The sequence below is a fragment of the Ranitomeya imitator genome, chromosome 1 (genome assembly GCF_032444005.1).
Source record: "Ranitomeya imitator isolate aRanImi1 chromosome 1, aRanImi1.pri, whole genome shotgun sequence".
Lineage (NCBI taxonomy): Eukaryota > Metazoa > Chordata > Amphibia > Anura > Dendrobatidae > Ranitomeya > Ranitomeya imitator.
The window spans coordinates 454,059,642-454,083,671 of record NC_091282.1 but is presented as its reverse complement, the minus strand read 5'-3'; the positions used below and the strand labels follow the sequence as shown (position 1 = coordinate 454,083,671).

At 40.4% G+C, this 24,030-nt stretch overlaps 1 protein-coding gene across 36 annotated transcripts in view; it reads left to right on the top strand.

Moving 5' to 3' along the window:
• The window catches only part of PTPRD (protein tyrosine phosphatase receptor type D), an 878,514-nt gene that overhangs the window by 742,467 nt on the left and 112,017 nt on the right, over positions 1-24,030 (top strand). For 22 of the 36 annotated variants that reach the window (XM_069764541.1, XM_069764753.1, XM_069764744.1 and 19 more), the window contains 3 exons: positions 2,632-2,744; positions 11,398-11,439; positions 11,895-11,992. In XM_069764541.1, coding sequence (XP_069620642.1) covers positions 2,632-2,744; positions 11,398-11,439; positions 11,895-11,992 — 253 coding nt within the window. The remainder of the gene's footprint in view (positions 1-2,631; positions 2,745-11,397; positions 11,440-11,894; positions 11,993-24,030) is intronic. The other 14 variants (XM_069764828.1, XM_069764762.1, XM_069764727.1 and 11 more) reach the window with 1 other exon arrangement.

The window sequence follows — 24,030 nt, the reverse complement described above, 5'->3', positions numbered from 1 at the left end:
GGGCCCGGACCGGACCACGACTCTTATCTGACCGGACCGTAGCGGGAATGCCCTTGGGTGAGTATAATCTAACCTCTTTTTCTCATCTTTCAGGATACATCGGGGGCTTATCTACAGCATTCCAGAATGCTGTAGATAAGCCCCTGATGCCGTGGCCTTAGCTCACCTTCGATTTTGGGGGTGACATGTTCCCTTTAATGACTAAGGAGGGTATCACTCAAAATGCGTATCCCATGTACCGGTTTTAAATTTTTCAAATAAAGAAATTGATTTTATGGGGTACCTGATTTTCTGAAAATTATGCTTGATTTGACTTGGAGCCAGTGGGGAATCGAGAGCACTTATCATACAAGAGACACAAACTTGCCTGTTGTGGGCGTAACGAGCAGCGATATGTTCCTTATTCTTGTAGATGCATAAAGGGGCCAGTCATAAATTTGGGAACCAGGAGCTTTGAGCATATATGGTGTGTAGAGTAGGGGTTGAACATTGCACCTTTTGGAATTGTAGGTACATTACAATCTTAGTGATTTTTGCTTATAATGACAAAAACACCCATTTTGTTGTCACCTTGTAGAGTGAGATACATAATGTCTGGAGCTGAAAACCACAAGAAGGAGCCTTTATTATGTTAATGAGGCCACCATATGTGCGAGTGACTGGATCATTTTTCTAGGAATTCTTATTTTATTGCAAAACCAGGCTTAATAATTTTGCTTTGTTATTCGGAGTGAGGACCTCGCCTGCAAGTCTCCGAATTGATTAATTTTCTCTTCGTGAGCTCACTTGTGTGGCTTGTCTTGCCTGGGCTTACTTTCTGTAATTAGTATTCAGTTTGCTGATATCACCACCTACAAATAATTAAATGTTTCCAATACCTCTACATAGGTAATAAACTCCTCGTCTTTGTTATGCTAAAAGTGAGCAGAAAGCGCTCACTGAAAATGGCACTGGCACGAGATTTTATTAAGATAGGAAACTGATGAGTTCTTTTGTGACACATTAAACAACTCAGCCATGGATCCAGCTCATTGCAAGGCGCCTCATCTGAAAGGTTGCGGATTTGATGTTCATGCAGAGGCAGAGGATCATTTGCAATGGATTCAGTCAGTGTTGTCCAGAAAACAATTAGCCATATGTTTACAGAAAGCAGTGGTGTTGGCTCCTCCGCACAACCTAGAATCCGCAGCGAGCTGACAACACATAAATGAGCTAATATGCACTTGTAGGGCTCCATCTGTCTCTGTGTCAATGGTCTCTTAACAAAAATTGACACTCTTGCCACTGGCATCCGTTATACATTTTAAACTAAAGTGGCACCGAGAGCATATACTAGTAGCTGGGAAATGTCATGATGTGATATTCACATTTCCATTCACTAAATGTCTTTTTCAGTGTATTTTAAAAACAAATTGATGTTATGGGAAGGCATGGATGATGTGTCCGTAGCGAAAAGGCATTCACAATTCTAAGTGGCACAGTCTTCACCTTTGATGACGACTTTTAGTAGACCAACATACATTTTAGCACTTATGTTTGGATATTATTAACATTTTCTTAATTAACTGTGTCATTGTTTTTAAACATTTTTATTGGTTCCAGACATGGGAAAAGAGCAACAACCTATTTCAAATTATAACAGAGCCCCAAGCCCACCGTCCTTACCACTTTTGTCCACCACTGCCAAACAAATGCATTAAAAAAATAAATAAAACCAAAAAAATGCATGTTTTTAGCATAAGTGGCAAATAATGTTAAAACTTTTATATACTATACATTTAATCAACTTTAGTAGTGATCTGATGATAGGTCAACCACTGAGATATTGTTCATATTTCTTGTTCCTGTATTTAATATGTCTAGAAATCGAAAAATTTATAATGAGGATTCCAAGCCTTAACATAAACATGATCATATATATTATTACCGTAAATTAGAAGTTAGCATGTTATACTAAAATTTAATAGAGAGACATGGGAACCTTATGTTTGGTTGTGGCCATCTTTGCTAGTGAAAAGATGAAGTGCAGCCGTAATAGTTTTAATTGGCTTTTCCAGCTCGACTAAATCTCTAAGGCCACATTCACTTGTTCAGTGTTTGGTCAGTATTTTACATTGGCATTTGTAAGCCAAAATCAGAAGAAAAGTATGATAGAAACACGTCACCACTTCTGCGTTTTTACCCCCTACTGGTTTTGAGTTATTAATTCTGACCAAATACTCAACGTGTGAACATTGCCTCAGCATGTCAATCTACAACAACAGAACAAACTCATTCAAAGTTTCCAACCGATACGGCTGCACTTCCTGTTGTCACTGCAACAGTGTCCAATTCAGCCCAAAAATTTAATTTGTAAGAAAAACAAATAACTGTGTCTCTCATTCTAACTTCTGATGTACTAATATTTTGCCAAATTTCATCCATCAACTTTTCGAAAATGAGAATCACTCTAATTTTCTACAAATTTTGACCTTGGTACAATAATTTCATCTTCTCTAGATAGGACATTGCCATTTTGAACAGTACATGTATCCTGCACGTTTGATTGCATTGCATGATATCATTAGAACACCTGTACGCATGTGGAACATAGTCTACAGCTATGACATTATCATCCTTTTTCGTCTACAGGAAAAGGACCGAGTCTGAGTCCAGAAAGAGCAGCTTGCCTAACAATAAAGAAATCCCATCGCATCATCCCACTGATCCCGTAGAACTCAGGCGTCTTAACTTTCAAACACCAGGTGAGAAGTGTGATTGTCTCCGTAATAAACTATGTAACAGAGATTCCTATATGCTGTAAATCCGTCAGGTGTAATTATGAGTATACCTGTAGAAATGTGCTCCTCAGATCATAATCCGTGATGTGTATGAAGAGACATACTGTACCAGCGATGCAAAACATCATTACCTCTACTGGAATATTGTACGACCTTTTTTAATTTTGGTTTTTTTAGAAATGTTACCCTACTTTTTGTCTTTAGATTAGCTCTGTTCTGTTACCGTACTTATTGCAAGTTGTAGCTCGTATCAAATGATGCATATTATATATTATAAATAATATAACCCAAATTCCCAAAAAGTGAGGACGCTGTGTAAAATGTAAACAAAACAAGACTACAATGATTTGGGAATCTTATAGCCATAGTTTATTCACAACACAACATTGAACACAGATCACAAGATGAAAGTTAGATATTTTTTCCATTTCATTAGAAATTGATGGAAGTAACATATCTCAAAAAAGTTGGGACAGAGTTAACAAAAAGCTTGAAAGGTACCTGGTTCCATGAAAAACAGCTGGAGGGTCAGCTTTCAACTAAGTCACATGATCGTATAAAAAGTGCAAGAAAGTGCATAGGAGATCATGATTTTAGCTATAGACTCCAAAACCATGGCTTTGCAGTATATAGAACAGGCAATCTGAAAATTGCAGGTTTCCTAGAAGGACTTAAAAAAGTTTAAATAAATAACTTGGATCATCCCCCTTTTCTCCAATTAATAATAGAGATATTAAAAAAATATATATTTTTTCATGTATGTGTAAGACTAATCTATCAAATTGTCAAAATTTGTTCATATATCATGTGTTCCCTGTAATATTACATGTAAACATCATACAAAAAAAGGAAATAATTGCATGTGACAGGTCATTTCATATTAATTTACTTTAAAGAATTCATATCTTCATCACTGTACAGGTATGGCAAGGTTTTCTACAGTGCATTTCAAAGATAACAATATAGCATAGAATGCAAGAGTAACATGGTTATAAGTTGTCTGCCAATAGTAAATTAATACTTTTAGGAAAAGTCAGGTTAGAGTGCAGTAAAATAGCTAGCACAAGTACAGGTCCTCCTTAAAGGGGTTGTCCACTACTCGGACAGCCCATTTTCAATCCCTATGTTTCACCCTTGTTAAATAATAACATCTCACTTCAGTGTCAGTGTGGTTCCAGCAGTGTTGGTAACGGCTCTCCCAGGAATTGCGTGATATTGTTATGTCACTCAATCTCCGTGGCCAATCAAAGCTGTCTTCACTCTCCCCACCTTAGGACTAATCAAATATATCAGGAGGAAGTGAGAGCTGCTGCTCTCTTACTTCCTTCTGATGTATGTAATTTGTTCAAAGGTGAGGAGAGTAAAGTGGCCGCTGATTGGCTTGAAGGCTGTGTGACATACAGTTGTGTGAAAAAGTGTTTGCCCCTTCCTGATTTCCTATTCTTTGAATGTTTCTCACACTTAAATGTTTTAGATCACCAAACAAATGTAAATATTAGACAAACATAACACAAGTAAACACAAAAAGCAGTCTTAAATGAAGGTCTTTATTATTTAGGGAAAAAGAAATCTAAACCTAAAGTGTGAAAAAGTGATTGCCAACCCCCCTTTAAAACATAAATTAACTGTGCTTTGTCATATCTTTGGGAAACTGAGTTCAAATTACCTAGCCACACGCAGGCCTGATTACCGCCGCACCTGTTCTCAATCAAGACATCACTTAAATTGGATCGGCTTGACAAAGTGAAGTAGACCAAAAGCTCCTCAAAAGTTAACAGCTTGCCGCGATCCAAAGAAATTTTGGAACAAATGAGAAACAAAGTCATTGAGATCTATCAGTCTGGAAAAGGTTAAAAAGCCATTTCTCAAGCTTTGGAACTCCAGTGAACCACAGTGAGAGCCATTATCCACAAATGGCAAAAACATGGAACAGATGTAAACTTTCCCAGGAGTGGCCAGCCGAACAAAATTACCCCAAGAGTGCTGCGACAACTCATCCAAGAGGTTACAAAAGACCCCACAACAACATCCAAAGAACTGAATTCACTTGCCTAAATTAATGTCTGTATTCATGACTTTACCATAAGAAACAGACTGGGCAAAAATAGCCTTCATGGAAGAGTTCCAAGATGAAAACCACTGCTGAGCAATAAGAACATAAAGGCTCGTCTCAGTTTTGCCTGAAAACTTCTTGATGATCCTTGAGACTTTTGGGAGAATACTCCGTGGACTGACAAGACAAAAGTAAAACTTTTTGGAAGGTGTATGTCCCATTATATCTGGTAAGCAGCACAGCATTTTAGAAAAGGAACATCATACCAATAGTAAAATATGATGCTGGTAGTTTGATGGTCTGGGGGCTGTTTTGCTGATTTAGGACCTGAAAGACTTGATGTGGTAAATAAAACCATGATTTCTGCTGTCTACCAAAGAATTCTGTAAGAAAATGTCTGGCCATTTGTTCGTGACCTCAAGATGAAGTTCACTTGGGTTATATAGCAGGACAATTATCCAAAACACATCAGAAAGTCCGCCTCTGAATAGCTTAAGAATAACAAAATTAAGACTTTGGAGTGGCCTAGTCAAAGTCCTGACCTTAATCCAATTGAGATGCTGTGGCATTACTGTAAAAAGGCGGCTCATGCTCGAAAACCCTCCAATGTGGCTGAATTACAACAATTCTTCAAAGATGATTGGGCCAAAATTCCTCCAGAGTGTTGTAAAAGACTAATTGTAAGTTATTGCAAACGCTTGATTGCAGTTGTTGCTACTAAGAGTGGCCCAACCAGTATTAGGTTTAGTCGGCAATCGCTTTTTCACACAGGGCCCCGTTTGTTTTTTTTCCCCCTAATAAAGACTTTCTTTTAAAAACTGCATTTTGTGTTTACTTATGTTATCTTTGTCTAATATTTCAATTTGTTTGGTGATCTGAAACTTTTAAGCATGCAAAAGAGTACGAAATCAGGAAGGGGGAAACACTTTTTCACCCAACTGTAACAATGTCATAAGATCCCCGGGACAGCCGGTGCCAACATCGCTGGAATGCCGCTGACACTAGATGTGAGTCTAAGTGTTATTATTTTACAAGGGGAAAACAAAGGGATTGAGAAGGAGTTGTATGAGTAGTGGACTAACCGTGTTTTTTTCCATATGTTTTTAAGAATATTACTACTACACTACACTCTACAGTACCAGCAAAGGGAATGAGATTGTTAAAGCCTAATACATATGGTACTATTTTACTATTTTTTTCCTGGCAGATTTGAACTTTTAGGCTACATTCCCATGATAAGCTTTTGGTGATTTTTTTTGTGATTTTTTTTTTTTTGTGTCAAAAACAGAGCATCTTACAGTTCTGGCAAAGTATATGGGATTTATAAAAATCTCATGCCCAGTTTAATTTTTTTCTCACCTGCGGTGCTAGTTTCATATTCGCAACATGTCAATTTACACTGATTTTCCTCATAGAATTAAATTAGATGTGGAAAATCCACGAGTAAAAATGCACCTCCGTTTTTAGTGCATTTCCATTGTGGAAACGCATTGAAAACACATGTTTTGTATGGTAATCTGCACATGACAATATCAATACATTTTTGTCAAAGCCAAATACCAGGAAGTATAAAAAGCAAAGCACTTTTATTTAAAACATGACACACTAAGAAGAGACCAAAAATGCAGTGTCAAAAATGTGATAAAAAAGCATGTAAAAACCACACTCAAAGAAGCAATGAAAAAACGCCAGTAACCTAACTTATTTAATAGTTGTGCTAATGAGGCAGAAAATCTGCAACATCAAAGACTCATAAAAAGCTCATATTGTGGAACAGCATGTCAATTCTTTCAGTGTTTTTACAGCATTTTTCAAACATTCAAATCAACGGGAAAAAGAGGATAAAAAACACAAAAAAAGTGACAAAAATAGGCACAAATGCAATAATAAATCAGGCCCCTATGACTTGGAACGTACTGGTGTCTTGCTCCTATTTGTACAAGGCAGCCACATATGAGCAGTATCCTGAATTTACAGCATGGATTATTGCAAACCGCTGGAAAGCTTTTAGTTAATCAATGAAACTTCGAGATGTTTGCTCTAACATTAACATCTAGTATAAATCCTTAAGTACTCAGCCCATATGTATGAGTATATATAAATTCAGCACTTTCCCATGTTTATTAATTAGGAGAGAATAACTAATTAGGCTACATCAATATTTCAGAAGGTGAGACGGTCTGTCTTTTCATTAAACATCTTTACTGACACAGCAGGTTATTAAAAGGCACTGGATGACCTGACACAGAGGGTAATATGTCTATTCATTTCAAAAATATATCAATCAGCCAAGTGAAGTAATCACTTTATTAACAAAGAAAAGTAACCCCAAAAAGAATGTTGCTGGTGCTATGGAAATAATGCGTTATGTTAAACTGCCAAAAATAAAATAGAATTATGGAATAGAATTACACATATGTTGTAGAATTACTCTAAGACAAGTCGGTTAAATAATAAGTATTAAAGGCAAGAATATGTTTTTTTCGGGAAAACAAATGAATCGGCAGTCTGAAATCAGACATAACAGATCAATATCTCCCACATCAATAAATTGTCCGTGGCTGCCTTACACATTATAGTACAGGCTGAGCTCTTCTTCATTGGCGGGTTCATCCAACATTAATCTGTGTATGGGGGACTTAACACAAGGCTGTGGTTGTGCCTGGCTCTGCCGTAAGTGAACGGGATGAGCTGGCTGTATGCATTATCGCGAACAGCCTCCTAAAGTCTAATAAAACCGCTTTTCTATGTGATCCCACCTAATGTGTTTTGCCACTATATTCTCTTAACATTTTGGCTATACTTGCTTGAACGTCTTTAGTGATACATTTAGCCCCTACTATTCTAAAGATTGTTTCATTTTTAGTCTTGCACATGATACTAATTGTATAAAACTGTAGGCCGGCAGAGATATTTCAGAGTGGTTTCCATGTAGTCCCTCATTTAGTGCACAATAGTATTTACTAATCACACTTTTTTTTAATTATATTCTGTCTTGTTTGTCCACTGTTCACACACTGATTTGTACATGTAGATTTTATAAGATCCGAGAAGTAGTCAGTGGGGTGGTGTATATTAAAGGGGTTGTCTGGTTCAAATCAATAACTCTGCACTCACTCTGTGTGATTGCAGACTTATGAAACCCCCAAGCACACTGTGCGCTATGGGGATTTGCCGATTTCTGAGTCTGATACCAGATGGTATGTATGCGTTATACATATGCATGCGTTATGCATACACGTGAGCAGAAGCCGTCTAGAGCAGTGTTCCCCGACTCCAGTCCTCAAGGGCCACCAACAGATCAAGTTTTCAAGATTTCCTTTGTATTGCCCAGGTGATGCAATTATCCCCTGGGCAATACTAAGGAAATCCTGAAAACATGACCTGTTGTTGGGCCTTGAGGACTGGAGTTGGTGAACACTGGTCTAGAGGACATGGCCTCACTGCATACACTTGTATTGAGCAAGGCTGTGTCCCATGTAGTGACATGGTCTCCCAGTGGGCATGGCCTACTAAAGGGTGCAGCATATCACCATACAAGTTTATAGAAGTGAGGCCGCGCCCACTGGTCGGGAGTATGTATAACTCATACATACCCTCCGGTCCTGACTCAAGAACTGGTGAATCCCCGCAGCGCACAGTGCTTGCACTGGGGGGATTTATATGTATGCAGTCACACAGAGTGATTTATCAACTTTGACTGGAAAACCCTTTTAAGATAAATCTTATTTGACAGAGAAGCTGCTGGACCGCCAATAAAATCCTATTCATTTGCAAATGCCACCATTGAAACTGCTGTTACTAGGCCTAGGTTATAGATGCAGTAAAGGTACCGTCACACTGAACGATATCGCTAGCGATCCGTGACGTTGCAGCGTCCTGGCTAGCGATATCGTTCAGTTTGACAGGCAGCAGCGATCTGGATCCTGCTGTGCCATCGTTGGTTGGAGCAGAAAGTCTAGCACTTTATTTCGACGCTGGATCTCCCGCAGACATCGCTGAATCGGCGTGTGAGACGCCGATTCAGCGATGTCTTCACTGGTAACCAGGGTAAACATCGGGTTACTAAGCGCAGGGCCGCGCTTAGTAACCCGATGTTTACCCTGGTTACCAGTGTAAACGTAAAAAAAAAAAAAAAACACTACATACTTACATTCCGGTGTCTGTCCCCCGGCGCTGTGCTTTCCTGCACTGGCTGTGAGCGCCGGCCAGCCATAAAGCACAGCGATGACGTCACCGCTCTACTTTACGGCTGGCCAGCGCTGACAGTGCAGGAAAGCACAGCGCCGGAGGACAGACACGGGAATGTAAGTATGTAGTGTTTTTTTTTTTTTTATGTCTACGCTGGTAACCAGGGTAAACATCGGGTTACTAAGCGCGGCCCTGCGCTTAGTAACCCGATGTTTACCCTGGTTACCAGGGGACCGGCATCGTTGGTCGCTGGAGAGCTGTCTGTGTGACAGCTCTCCAGCGAACACACAGCGACTCTGCAGCGATCGGGATCGTTGTCCAGATCGCTGCAGCGTCGCTTAATGTGACGGTACCTTAAGTTGGCAGCTGATTTTGGCAGGACAAATTAATTAATGTTCGTGAGGGCTCCCTAGATTTCCCTTGACAGATGACATCAGGAGAGAGATGGATCTGGCACACTGTATTTCAAGCCCAAATTCCTTTGTTCTCATATGAGACAACCTACCACCAGAAGCGTGTTGGTGACCAAGAATTACTGTACACCCAAATGATAGAAATAAATATGGTGGTCCTAGCTGTTTTGACCGGTCGTACAGTATGTCTCATTTTCCTTATGAACTTAGTAGACAAATCCTTTGTTCTTCAGTTTTCCTCATTCTGTATGTTTTCTTTGTTTTCTGTTTGGCACTTTTTGGTATTAGGCTGGGGTCACACTTGCGAGTGCAATGCAAGAAACTCGCACGAGTCTCTTGCATCAATGCCCAGCCCTGCCGCCGGCACTCTGGACCAGAGCGTGCGGCTGCATAGACATACATGCAGCAGCACACTTCGATCCCGAGTGCCGGCGGCAGTGCCGGGTATTGATGCAAGAGACTCATGCGAGTTTCTCTCCTTGTACTCGCAAGTGTGACCCTGGACTTAATATGTCACTATATTATTTACATGTGTCTATGAATGTGCATCTTTTGGCTTGTATATGTACAGATGTATTGAATTTCTACTATTGCTACTACTAATTGGCTCACCATCTTCAATTGGCTTTTACTTTTTACAGCTGTGAACAGTAATTCAGTCCCCTACGCCTCACTGATTGGCTCTGTGTCCTCCCTCTCTAGTCAAACCACCACTCAGTCCTTATATGATAATTACTCTCTCCCACGATTCGCTAGAAAAGGTCTAAACGTCTTTGTCTCTTACTTTTGCTGTACAAGTTCTCTTTTATCCTTCACATTGATCAACCACCATTTTTTTAAAGTCTTATTGTCTTTTGTTGACTACTCACTCCCATTCACAGGGGTGCTTGATCTGGACCTAAAACATGACATTGTCATTCATTTTAGCAATAGCACCCAAAATGCTCCCCAAAGTCATTAGGTTGATCTTGATGGACTCTTTTTCCAACTGTACTTAAAGGTTGGCGAGTGATAACTCTTTTTCTAGACTTGCACAGCTTTACACATTTGTTGAAGGCTTTATTTCCGATTACAATTTCTCCTCTTTAACAAGACAGCCATAAACCCCCCAAATGGGAACAAAACAGTTTAAATGTAACTAATGATCTACCGAAAAATCCAGCTTAAGCTCCCTAAGTTCATTGTGTTTCCTTTCCAGTCCTGAATAATAGTATGGGGTATGCTTATTCAGATCTGCAAGCCAGCTGTGTGTTTGACACAATTTGATCACAAAATTTGTTAGGCCCGAAAATCATTTACAAATTTAGATATTTCTGAATACATGTTGCATAATGCTTGGTCAGCAAAACGTATGTTGAGTGTTTCCAACTCTCAGTGTCTATGTTCGGGAAGGATGCACTGCAATTTTAAGGCAGGCATGAAATGCTTGCAGCTGGCAGGTTGAAATAGTTACCCCATTTCTGTGTTTGTCCTTCTATTTGTTGCAGGTATCTTTATTAGCTAAAGATGTTTACACGTAGGGTAGATTGTAGGCATTTTTTCAGGGGACATTTTTAAGAGAAATATTTTGCTCTATCAGACAGCGCTATAACCCCTCTAAATGCAATCTACTGATAGTGTAAACATTTTTAATGCCCCCAGTTGCCATACCGCTACCCCTCACCCCCCCCCCAAAAAAAGCAACTATTACTGCAAAATTACAGTGCATGCTACATATATTCCAATGTTTTGCATGTTGATGTCCTTTACTTATTCTATTTTGGGTGGATAATCTGTTTTCAGAAATCATATTGGTCATTCCATAAAACATTCTTAACTTGCTATCCGATTGTCATTTTATGGGTGACCCAAACTATTTGCTTCGCTACTTCCTTGTGCTTTGGGGTCAAATGATTTGGGCTACCCATTGAATTTCATGACATAATTCATTGTTTATTTATACCCCCCATTTCCTTTTCAGGTTCAGGTGTTGCCGGTTACCCTGTTAACCTCCATTCTTCAAGTTAGTTTGCATTCATTATGTCCTTTTTATTTAAATTTGTGGTTTCTTTTTCTTTTAGGAGCCTTTCATTTTCTATTTAGTTCACTACTTTCTCATCACTTATGCTATTTCCATTTCATACAGTACAGAACAAAGGGTTTGAAACTGTAGATGTCTCTACCTGTGCTCTAACTGTGATCACTTTCCTTTCCCTAGCTAACATCATGATTCATTGCACAATAATGTCCTTCACACTAGGCGAGTTGGCTTTGGGAATATGCTTGGTGACTACTCATGCATCAAAGCTCATCCCTCCAAAGCATGTTCAGCTTTGAGTAACCAAACTTATCTGCTTGCTTCTCACATACAGCATCTTTACTACTTGCACATTAATAATCATTCTGCTCTGTGTAACTGTACATCATACGAGTATCTGAGCAGCAACCACTACATTTGTCTTCCTTCTTCCTTTGCAGGCATGGCCAACCACCCACCTATTCCCATTCTGGAGCTTGCAGATCACATTGAAAGGTTGAAAGCTAATGACAACCTGAAGTTTTCTCAAGAATATGAGGTATTAATTTGTTATTTCTTGCCATGATGTATAACATTGGAGGATCAATTATAATATACTTCTGTAGTAAGATAAATGTTGACTACAGGCGCCTCATTTTAGTTTGTATAGTAAAGCACTTAAAGAGGTTGAAGGAGAAAATTCACAACTCAATCCCTCAATTTTTTTTACATAAGAGCACGATACAATAGAATCCTATGCATTTGGAACTAAATGTTCTTACTAAACTTGCGTTGTGTCTTTTCTCGAAAATATTATGATGTCCATTGAATAAGGGTGATCAGCTGGACACTAAATCATTCTTCCTGGTAAGCACTGAAAATGTCTCAAATTTCTCATGTATATCTTAAAAAGGCAATCCTTTCAAGAGATACCCTTTATCTGGTTGATGGATCCTGCATAAAAACCCTACATCAATCATATGAACCTGCTATCACCTCCCTGGATCCAGCGTAGATGAAATGATGATCCCACAGTTCAGCCAGCCACAGGGCTGCTGTGGCTTGTAACAGGACTTGCAGCGGTCAGGTGACTTGACCTCTGCAGTGGCCCTGTGGCTAGTTGAAAGGCACAGTCATCACTTCTGGTGCCAGGCCAGATCACGGAGTGACATAGAGGGTGACAGCAGGTGAATGATTATTTTTTTTTATTTCTACAAAACCCAGGTAAAGAGCACCTTTTGCACCGACAACCCCTTTAAGTTCCAGGGAGGATAACATACACTTGAATTAACTGTCAACTGACCATTAATTTTCTCTAAATGCTATTTCCTCCCATTTATATATAAAAAAAAATGTTTATTTCATTGTGGAGAGAAGAATAAGTGACTTGTAGAAAAATGCCACTTCCTGCTGAAAGAAGAAAAACAAATTGAAATCCAATTGCCCGATCCCTCTTACCCCAAAAATCTGCTAACAGGGAAGAGTTGGCCCCCCTGCTGGCTTCTCCTGTATATGACAAGCTTTAGATAGGTTGCTTAATTGCCAACTAAACATATAAAAGTAAGAATAAAGTCACGAATGAATGTGGCTGCATGTTGTTATATAGAAATAAAGTAAATTGCTCATGGTATGTTTATTTCTGTGCATGAGACAACCTTTTACTTTTATTATCATTTTTAAGGCCTTTCTCCTTCCACTTGTGCTATTACAGTGTGATGAGCAAAATGCATTACTGCGATTACCATTAAGCTTAATTCATTCATTACATTCCCCTCGATTTGCTAATTACATTAGTGTCCCTAATGTGATATAAACTTACTAGTATCATTCTGTCATTTATCTTAATAATCACAAGTATGTAGCTACTAGCAAAATTAAATTGCAGGTTTCTTGCACATTATCAGCTTTTATTGTATTAGAAGCAGCATAGAACACTACTGTGTTTTTTTATACAAACTTGATTTCCAGGAATAGTATTTTAATGATATAACCAAGTTTGGTTCCACAACAGGATGATTATATGTGTAATAAAAAAGAGAGGGTTCACTGCTGAGGGCTGGTATGTATTGGGAGAGAGTGTAAGGCTGTTTTCACACATCCAAGAAACACGGTCTATGCTCATATCGGAGACCCAGTTGACTGGTCAGGCCGTCTGATCCTAGCATGATCCATTGAAACTGGCCTAAGCTTTCAATTTGACGAGGGTGGTGCACTATGCTGATAACGTAGCAGACCTACACTATTTAGGTTGCTGCTCATTCACTTTGCAGGAAAGCAGCCACTTACACAAATTGTGTAGCCGCTATGGGGTAATTGTTAACAGGGTTTTGGCTAATAGGAATTCATGCCATGTCCTGCCGACCACAGCTCTTAAACAGGGTTGTGCTGAATGTCATGACACATTGCCTGTTCAAGAGTGATGTTGTGTAGAGAAGGGGCCACAGTCCCGTTATTCATCTAGGCCATGATAAGGTCACTGGAGTTGAAATTTGTGCATGGCTCTTCTGGTAATTTTTAATCTACGTCTGTCTTCCTCCAATTTTGCTTCAGTGATTGTATGCTCAGCATTAAAACAGTGTTTACAACTGTGATATTGATGACCTACCAATGGGATGACCTATTTGATCACCATGGGATAGGTCATCAACATGAAATTAATGGGATCTAACACCCCCACCGATCCTCTGTTTTCACTTTCAGCAGCAGCCGGAGGTAAACCATAGCAGAGATGAACAGCATAGATCCTTCAAGTATTGAGTGGCTGCTACTGAGTCCTGCAGAGTTCATCTGAATAGCATCTGCAGTAATGGCAGCCACTAAACAGCTGATAGAGCTGTGCTGTCCTGCTCCACTACAGTCTACATTCGGCCCCCTGACTAATACTGGGATATGTGCGGTAATCAGTATCTTAGTATGAAACTCCCCTTTAATCAGTTGATTAAATACAGTGGTGGCATGAAGCCTTCTCTGTGTAGCTCCCATGCCAGTTGGTAGACTGCCCTCATTTATGTTCTATAGTATGTATTTGCACTGATTGACCTTGAGGATTTTTCCGAATCCAGGTTATAATTACCAAGTTTTTGGGGAATGCTGTATTAAAAAAAAATGTTACGCCATTTTATAAAATTGATTTGTTAATGCATTTTAATAAAACCAGACAGCATATTAAATTCAAGAGGTTGTCTCATATTGACTACCCTTGTCATATCCTGGTGAGAGCACATATCCTCATAGTGGGGTTCCACTTTATAAGCATTTAATTATATGGGTCTCCATTCAGGGGCATGGATAGGTAGACATAGCTTATTCCGGCAATAATAATTGATCACTGTTCAGTTACAGAAAAGCAGTAACAGTACATATTCTTCTTAAAAATTATTATTATTATTATTATTATTATTATTATTATTGTTATGATTGTGAGATCACCCCTCATTCACATGACACTGTAAAAACACATAAAAACCCTAAGATAAAAACAAAATTAGCTAATACACTGTGGTAAATAAATACAGTAAATAGCAATAGCAATACTACATGAAGTAACATATGTTACTTGGTTAATGTGATTTTGATTAAAAAAAAATGTAAAAGCCATCTCACCACATCAAGGTGACCCGTCCCATCCTTAACCTCAACGTTACCATATGTCACATTTCTTAGAGCTGGACATTGTTTATGTAGCTTCCCATGGCTTGGTGTCCATTAGTTGGGGTCTCAGCCATTCTCAGCCCTCATTTACATTCACGTCATATGGCAAATGGTAAGGTTTTAATACTAGAGGTTAGTACCATCCCAAAATAGGGTCACTATGTTGTAGTGGGAAGGTTGTTACGTTTTTTTTTTTTTAAATAAAAATCATGTTAACTAAGTACCTTATATTGAAAATAATATGGAACACACTGGTGCTGACCTTTAACTAGTACCCACAGCAGCAGGTATCTATACAGATTCCGTGCCAATTCTGACACCAAACAAAACCAAAGTATTCAATGAAAGATACCTCGCAAGAGGGTTTATGATCAGAATCTGAATATGAATACTCATTAGGTAGGTGAGCACCCCACTCAGAATGCACATAGAGGTTAACCCGAATCCTGTTCAGAACATCCTTTGTTGTGTATGCCTGTGTACAAATGCAGGCGGTGTGTCAGTGTATGCACTGATGTGCACTAATAAGCACTGCGCTTGCTGCATATGCAGCACAAAGGACTTTACATTTTATCTGTGGGGAACCAGGGTGTGGGAACCGTACAGCCCGTGGTCACGACCCTTTCCGCCTTGCAAAAGCAAGGTCAGTAAGTCTGTAAAACGATGGATACGTTAGCTGAACCCGACGTACCACATTATGTCAGTAACATCCAACAAGTTTTGCTATTGTCCCCATCCTGTGGCAGATCTAGAGTAGCGGGATGACTGTGAACAGAACTTCATGGGTGTAAAATGGCCTTTGCCTTTGAAAAGAACGTGGCATGAAAGGTTTGCATTTAATTAGTGACTTGGAAGTAAAGTAGTAATGGCCGGACATATACATCATCTTTGTGTTGCTTGACAACGTATGGATTTTACAGTATTCTTGTAATGGGTGTTACATATTAGAAGAGAGCTGGGAGGGTAATGACCTCATCACGTCACAGTTTTATTGCTTTATAGCAGGATTTGGTATTTAGTAGGATTGTGAACTGATAGTAGGGTCTGAGAGTTATAGCTTCTATGGGGTCCTTTTCATTTTGTGAACGCTTGATGATTATATCCTGATCTCAGTTATATCAAGGATCACAATTATATTTGGGTTTCTTCTATCATTTTTTTGTACCTAAGCATATTTATACATATTAAAGTTTATGTATATATTAAAGTCTATCTGTACAAGTATTTATATGCTCTGTAGAATAAATTGTACATGTGCATACAGAAACACACGGCTTTATTCAGAGTGCTGAAAATACAAGGCACACTAGAAATAGTATATATTTATCATATTGACTTTTTCATTATTGGCCAGCTAAACAGTCTTACTTAAATTTCAGTATAGGACCTCACTAACATGCTCATTCCAGCCATAACCCATCTCTTCAACCTATCGCTATCTTCTGGTACCTTCCCCTCTGCCTTCAAACATGTCACCATCACACCCATCCTCAAAAAACTAACCTTGACCCAACTGCTATGCCCAGCCATCACCCCATATCACTGCTCCTGTTTGCTTCAAAACGCCTTGAGCAGCATGTCCATGCTCAACTTTCTTCCCACCTCTCATATACTGTAACTCTCTCCTTGACAACCTCCCAATCTGGCTTCCGACCCCACCACTCCACCGAAACTGCCCTGACCAAAATTACTAATAGCTTACCCCCAGCCAAAGCTAACAGACAGTTCTCCATCCTCCTCCTACTTGTCGACCTGTCCACTGCCTTTGACACAGTCGACCACTGCCTACTGCTACAGAATCTTTCTTCCCTTGGCATCAAAGACCTTGCCCTGTCGTGGATTTCCTCATACCTTTCCGACCGCACATTTAGCGTTTCCCACTCCCACACTACCTCATCCCGCGCTCTGTTGTAGTCCCTCAAGGCTCTGTCCTGGGGCCCCTACTTTTTTCCATCTATACCCTTGGCCTAGGACAACTCCTATGGCTTCCAGTACCACTTGTATGCAGACGACACTCAGATCTACCTCTCTGGCCCAGATGTCACCTCTCTGCTGTCCAGAATCCATCCTTCTTCTCCTCTCGCTTCCTTAAACTCAATGTAGACAAAACCGAACTTATCTTTCTTCCATCTCGTGTATCCCCCCTACCTGATCTATCTATTATGGTAAATGGCATCATGCTTTTTCCTGCACCTGAAATACGCTGCCGCGGCGTAACTCTCGACTCTACCCTGTCCTTCAAACCACACGTCCAAACTGTTGCCACCTCCTGTTGCCTCCATTTAAAAAATGGCAGGTTGGCCCGTGCATATGTCCGTCATTCACGGACAGGTGAAGTCACCGTTTCAGCCACGCCCCCGCTCACTACGCTCATTCACAGCAGCGCCATTGGCTGAGGCAAACCGCTGCGCTTTCCAGCGTTGCAACGGGGGCTTTGTTCGCATTGGGAGGACATTCCCCAGCATCTGACTCTATTGGATATCAAGTTGCTAAAGATTACCCGAGTGTCATCGTCCCTCACAGGACCACACCGCACGCCTCCCAGCCGATCAACAAGTAAGTGCCCACACTAGGGACCACTCAGAGTGTCCATCCATCTGTTCAGCATAACACTGTAAATTGTCACTAAGTGGGGCACCGGATTGGGCAAACTGTCCTAAAAGGTCTAAGACTCATTAGTCCCACTACAGCAGCCACGCTGTAACCTGCTGTAAGCGTGGCAATCCTCCTTCATATCTGAATCATATACAGTTTTCAGGCAGACTCACACACTATATCTGCCAGATTGCCTGCAGCTACATTTCTAGGTACATTAAGAGTAGCGCCATTATGATTCATTGTTTTATTCTTTGAAAAAGCCACCGATAGTCATCTCTGCTGGTAGCTTATCTCCAGGAGAACCAAATGATCAGCAGTACAAAATCCACATGTCTGATTATTTTTATTTATTATTATAACGCCATTTATTCCATGGCGCTTTACATGTGAGGAGGGGTATACATAATAAAAACAGGTACAATAATCTTGAACAATACAAGTCACAGCTGGTACTGGAGGAGAGAGGACCCTGCCCGCGAGGGCTCACAATCTTCAAGAGATGGGTGAGGATACTGTAGGATACTGATCAACATCTACCCCTACAATCAGTTGGCCGCTGTCCCCATACACATTACAGTGTCACTCAATCCCATCGATATTGTCAGGTATAGCTGCCATTAGTCTGATGTGTATGGGGGATATATTCTACCAGTTGATTTTGACTTTTATCTTCTTCAGTAAATTGTCAATAAAGATAGATGAAAATTCTATTAGTACATCTTGCGTACATTTTGGTGTTTATTTAGAATCACGTAGATGTCAGGAGAGGTGACAGTCTTTTTTAAATTTTGAAAAATAATATCTGAACCAAGACTTAGTCATGGGAAGATGTATACCCATTTAGTACACACAGCTATATAAAGAATTCCCAAAGTAGATGGTCCCAGATTGAGCTCACAAGATTATAGTCTGCTTATATATACATTAGTTCTTTCCCACTTTATCATCATGGTTCATGCTGTTTGATAAATCTGGCCAATTTTTTGACTGTCAAATCTAGGTTTACATCACGTATTAGTTGACTTACTTTGTGCCAGAATTTTGCAGTACAGTTTTGGTGCATGATGTTGCATTCTCTGCCACTTACCTTTCCCGCTAAATCACTCCTCTTTTCGACGATGCCTTTCCCCCTCATTAGACAAGGAATAGAAAGGAAAAATGAAAACACAAAAAAGCACAGTAAAACAAAAAACACACTGTTGCAAAAAAATCACAGTGGACAGCAAGTGCTAGTAAAAAGATGGAAAAAACAGGGTATTTGGTTGATACGTTTTTTGCAAAAAATGTATATTAAGCCGCTCTACCAAACGTCAAGGTATACCCATATCAGAGCAGTCCTAACTAATGTATGTAATCCCTATCTGATGTATTTAAAACCTGGTCATATGTACAATACCTGTATGAGCAGGATTCAGAAAAGGAATGTCCATGTGGACACGCTGGACAGAACGGCTCCTGTGCGCACAGCTCAAAAAAAGAGGGGTGGAGGCCTCCCCAGTCTTGTGGACACAAGAAAACAATTATATGAAACCAGAACACATGAGATGCGCGCACAGTGAACAAGCCCGTAGAGACATGTTCCCACCACCAAGAGACTTGAAAACACAAAAAAGCACAGTAAAACCAAAAACACACTGTTGCAAAAAAATCACAGTGGACAGCAAGTGCTAGTAAAAAGATGGAAAAAGCAGGGTATTTGGTTGATACGTTTTTTGCAAAAAATGTATATTAACCCCTTACCGGCATCGGACGTACTATACCGTCCGATGCCGGCTCCCCTGCTTTGATGCAGGGCTCCGCGGTGAGCCCGCACCAAAGCCGGGACATGTCAGCTGTTTTGAACAGCTGACATGTGCCCGTAATAGGCGCGGGCAGAATCGCGATCTGCCCGCACCTATTAACTAGTTAAATGCCGCTGTCAAACGCAGACAGCGGCATTTAACTACCGCTTCCGGCCGGGCGGCCGGAAATGACGTCATCGCCGACCCCCGTCACATGATCGGGGGTCGGCAATGCTTGTGAATGGTAACCATAGAGGTCCTTGAGACCTCTATGGTTACTGATTGCCCGTCGCTGTGAGCGCCACCCTGTGGTCGGCGCTCACAGCACACGTGCAATTCTGCTACATAGCAGCGATCAGCAGATCGCTGCTATGTAGCAGAGCCGATCGTGCTATGCCTGCTTCTAGCCTCTCATGGAGGCTATTGAAGCATGGCAAAAGTTTAAAAAAAAAGTTTAAAAAAATGTGAAAAAAATAAAAAAAACATAAAAGTTTAAATCACCCCCCTTTCGCCCCAATCAAAATAAATCAATAAAAAAAATATCAAATCTACGCATATTTGGTATCGCCGCGCTCAGAATCGCCCGATCTATCAATTAAAAAAAAGTATTAACCTGATCGCTAAACAGCGTAGCGGGAAAAAAATTTGAAACGCCAGAATTACGTTTTTTTTGGTCGCCGCGATATTGCATTAAAATGCAATAACGGGCGATCAAAAGAACGTATCTGCACCGAAATGCTATCATTAAAAACGTCATCTCGGCACGCAAAAAATAAGCCCTCAACCGACCCCAGATGATGAAAAATGGAGACGCTACGAGTATCGGAAAATGGCGCAATTTTTTTTTTTTTTTTTTTTTTTTTAGGAAAGTTTGGAATTTTTTTTCACCACTTAGATAAAAAAATAACCTAGTCATGTTTGGTGTCTATGAACTCGTAATGACCTGGAGAATCATAATGGCAGGTCAGTTTTAGCATTTAGTGAACCTAGCAAAAAAGCCAAACAAAAAACCAATGTGGGATTGCACTTTTTTTGCAATTTCACCACACTTGGAATTTTTTTCCCGTTTTCTAGTACACGACATGCTAAAACCAATGATGTCGTTCAAAAGTACAACTCGTCCCGCAAAAAATAAGCCCTCACATGGCCAAATTGACAGAAAAATAAAAAAGTTATGGCTCTGGGAAGGAGGGGAGCGAAAAACGAACATGGAAAAACGAAATATCCCCCGGTCATGAAGGGGTTAAGCCGCTCTACCAAACGTCAAGGTATACCCATATCAGAGCAGTCCTAACTAATGTATGTAATCCCTATCTGATGTATTTAAAACCTGGTCATATGTACAATACCTGTATGAGCAGGATTCAGAAAAGGAATGTCCATGTGGACACGCTGGACAGAACGGCTGCTGTGCGCACAGCTCAAAAAAAGAGGGGTGGAGGCCTCCCCAGTCTTGTGGACACAAGAAAACAATTATATGAAACCAGAACACATGAGCTGCGCGCACAGTGAACAAGCCCGTAGAGACATGTTCACACCACCAAGAGACTTGAAAACACAAAAAAGTACAGTAAAACCAAAAACACACTGTTACAAAAAAATCACAGTGGACAGCAAGTGCTAGTAAAAAGATGGAAAAAACAGGGTATTTGGTTGATACGTTTTTTGCAAAAAATGTATATTAAGCCGCTCTACCGAACGTCAAGGTATACCCATATCAGAGCAGTCCTAACTAATGTATGTAATCCCTATCTGATGTATTTAAAACCTGGTCATATGTACAATACCTGTATGAGCAGGATTCAGAAAAGGAATGTCCATGTGGACACGCTGGACAGAACGGCTCCTGTGCGCACAGCTCAAAAAAAGAGGGGTGGAGGCCTCCCCAGTCTTGTGGACACAAGAAAACAATTATATGAAACCAGAACACATGAGCTGCGCGCACAGTGAACAAGCCCGTAGAGACATGTTCCCACCACCAAGAGACTTGAAAACACAAAAAAGCACAGTAAAACCAAAAACACACTGTTGCAAAAAAATCACAGTGGGCAGCAAGTGCTAGTAAAAAGATGGAAAAAACAGGGTATTTGGTTGATACCTTTTTCGCAAAAAAATGTATATTAAGCCGCTCTACCAAACGTCAAGGTATACCCATATCAGAGCAGTCCTAACTAATGTATGTAATCCCTATCTGATGTATTTAAAACCTGGTCATATGTACAATACCTGTATGAGCAGGATTCAGAAAAGGAATGTCCATGTGGACACGCTGGACAGAACGGCTCCTTTTTTGCAACAGTGTGTTTTTGGTTTTACTGTGCTTTTTTGTGTTTTCAAGTCTCTTGGTGGTGTGAACATGTCTCTACGGGCTTGTTCACTGTGCGCGCAGCTCATGTGTTCTGGTTTCAAGGTATAGAAAGGGTCTGAAAACCATATTTAATACAGTATGTATTAGGGCTAGCAGAACACACAAAATAATGAGACAGATAGAGAAAGGTGCGTTCGCAGCCCGGGGTCCACCGTGCAGAGATGGAACCTGCTGCCTAGTAATGACAGACTATATGACGGTACAATAAGAATACACACACGGGTTAACTTCACCCTGTGTGAAGGAAGCGAACCCTATTGAGTCACAGGGCCGCAGTACCGCACGTAACAATACTAATAATTGAATAGCACGAGAGTGCGAACTGTGACGTACTGGCGGATGCCACTAACCACCCTGACTAGGGTTAAAGAAGCGCTCTAATGGCGCGTGGCACCGTACTGGCGGTCACAGCAGTAGATGCTGTTTCGTGTGTAACACATTGAGTGGTTAGTCAGGCGCTAGTTAGCAGCCATACTCCTTACGCAAACAGTCATACAATAGGGTAGGGGTATTTAATGAACGACTTGCACTCACAACAAACACATGTATACAAATGTACACTAGCGCATGGCCGTGCGGCCATGCGAGCCTTATATAGCTGCAGCAAGTAAAAGACCTTCTTAGAAGGACCAATGAGAGACTGCCATACCTGAGCATGTGACCCTAAATCTCCACTGAGAGATCTTGCCCTGGGCATGCTCAGTGTGTGCAAAGCAGGACTTAGTCCTAGCACTTAAAGGACCTTCCTGAAAGGACCAATGGACTTAGCTGCAGTATCTGACCATGTGACCCTCGATCTCCACTGAGAGATCTTACTCAGGGCATGCTCAGAATGAGAAAAGCAGGACTTAGTCCCAGAAGCGTCTGCTCGCCGCTGCCCAGCACTGACTTCAATGGCAGAAGCCGGAAAAGCAGCAGCAACTCTTTGTACAGAGTGGGACTGAGCAAGACGCTGGGACCGACGTCTCTGCTGAGCAGGCTCCACTGCGGCTGGAGAAGAATGGGAGACCGCAGCAGAGATGGTTCGAGATTCCCCCTGTGCAGAGGCGGCAACTCGACACCTAACAGTATGGTACAAGTCATGAAAGACCGTTTTTTTTGTATAAATTACAGCACAATTCTGGCACATTAGTTCCTCCAATGCGCTCAATAAGTAACTATGTGAAAGAGGCATTCTTTTTAACTTCTACTTGGCCAACAGAGTCCTCCAAGTTACTTCTGTGCTCTTTACCATGTGCTATGTAAAGCTTCTTTACAGGCACCAGAAGATCTTAAAACTATGTATACAGTTGTCTTATATTTCTCAGTTTTGTAAGTTAGGTTGCCAGCATCATATTAATGTACTACATTCCCATTTGGCTTGGGCACTAAATCCTCCTGAAGATTTGCCCATTAAGCCTTTAATGTGCTTATTAAACCTTTTAATGCAAACTAAGTCCAAATTAGTTGTTAGGCTTTCACAGCTCAGAGATCATTCTGTCAATGAATGAATGAATGAATGTGTGTATATGTGTCGCTATATGTGTCAGTGTGTGTGCGCTAATGTATACAGCTTTATGTTTTCCTTGGTTTACTGCCTATTTTTAGTCTAGAGAATTTCACAATTGACGATACAGCATAGACAGAAAGAAAAACAATCCTAGTAGATTCCACCTGCCTTTGCCTACAGGCTTTAGAGTTAATAAGTGGATTTGACCATCTGGACTTTAATCTTATGGAAGTATACAGAAAGTGCTGTATAATATGCTGATGGCAATGCCGTAGAACACCGATGAACTGCTGAATGGCTGACAAAGACATCTGCTTGACTTTTCATACTTCTAAGCCGCTTTAGATGATTGTAGCTAGGAGTACGCTTGACATGGCATGTATCGTTATTGGGAGAAGAGATCAAATTGCATTTCAACCTTGAAAAAATGAAAAATAAAAATAGGAGAAGTGATGTGAGCTGAGAATGTTGATTATGTGAAGCACATCCTCGCCAACCTCATTCATTGTATGATTACATTGCTCACTCATCAAGTACTGATTGGGTGAGTCACCTTTATCAAGATGTAAATTTTTGATTGCAGCCATAAAGTATCAGTTAAGAAATGTATACAGCTTTAGAATATACTATTTCCTGCTTGGTAAAGTGCATTAATGTCCAATACATATTAAAGGGGTTTCCCGTTTCAAGAATTGTTAACCCATAGGCTT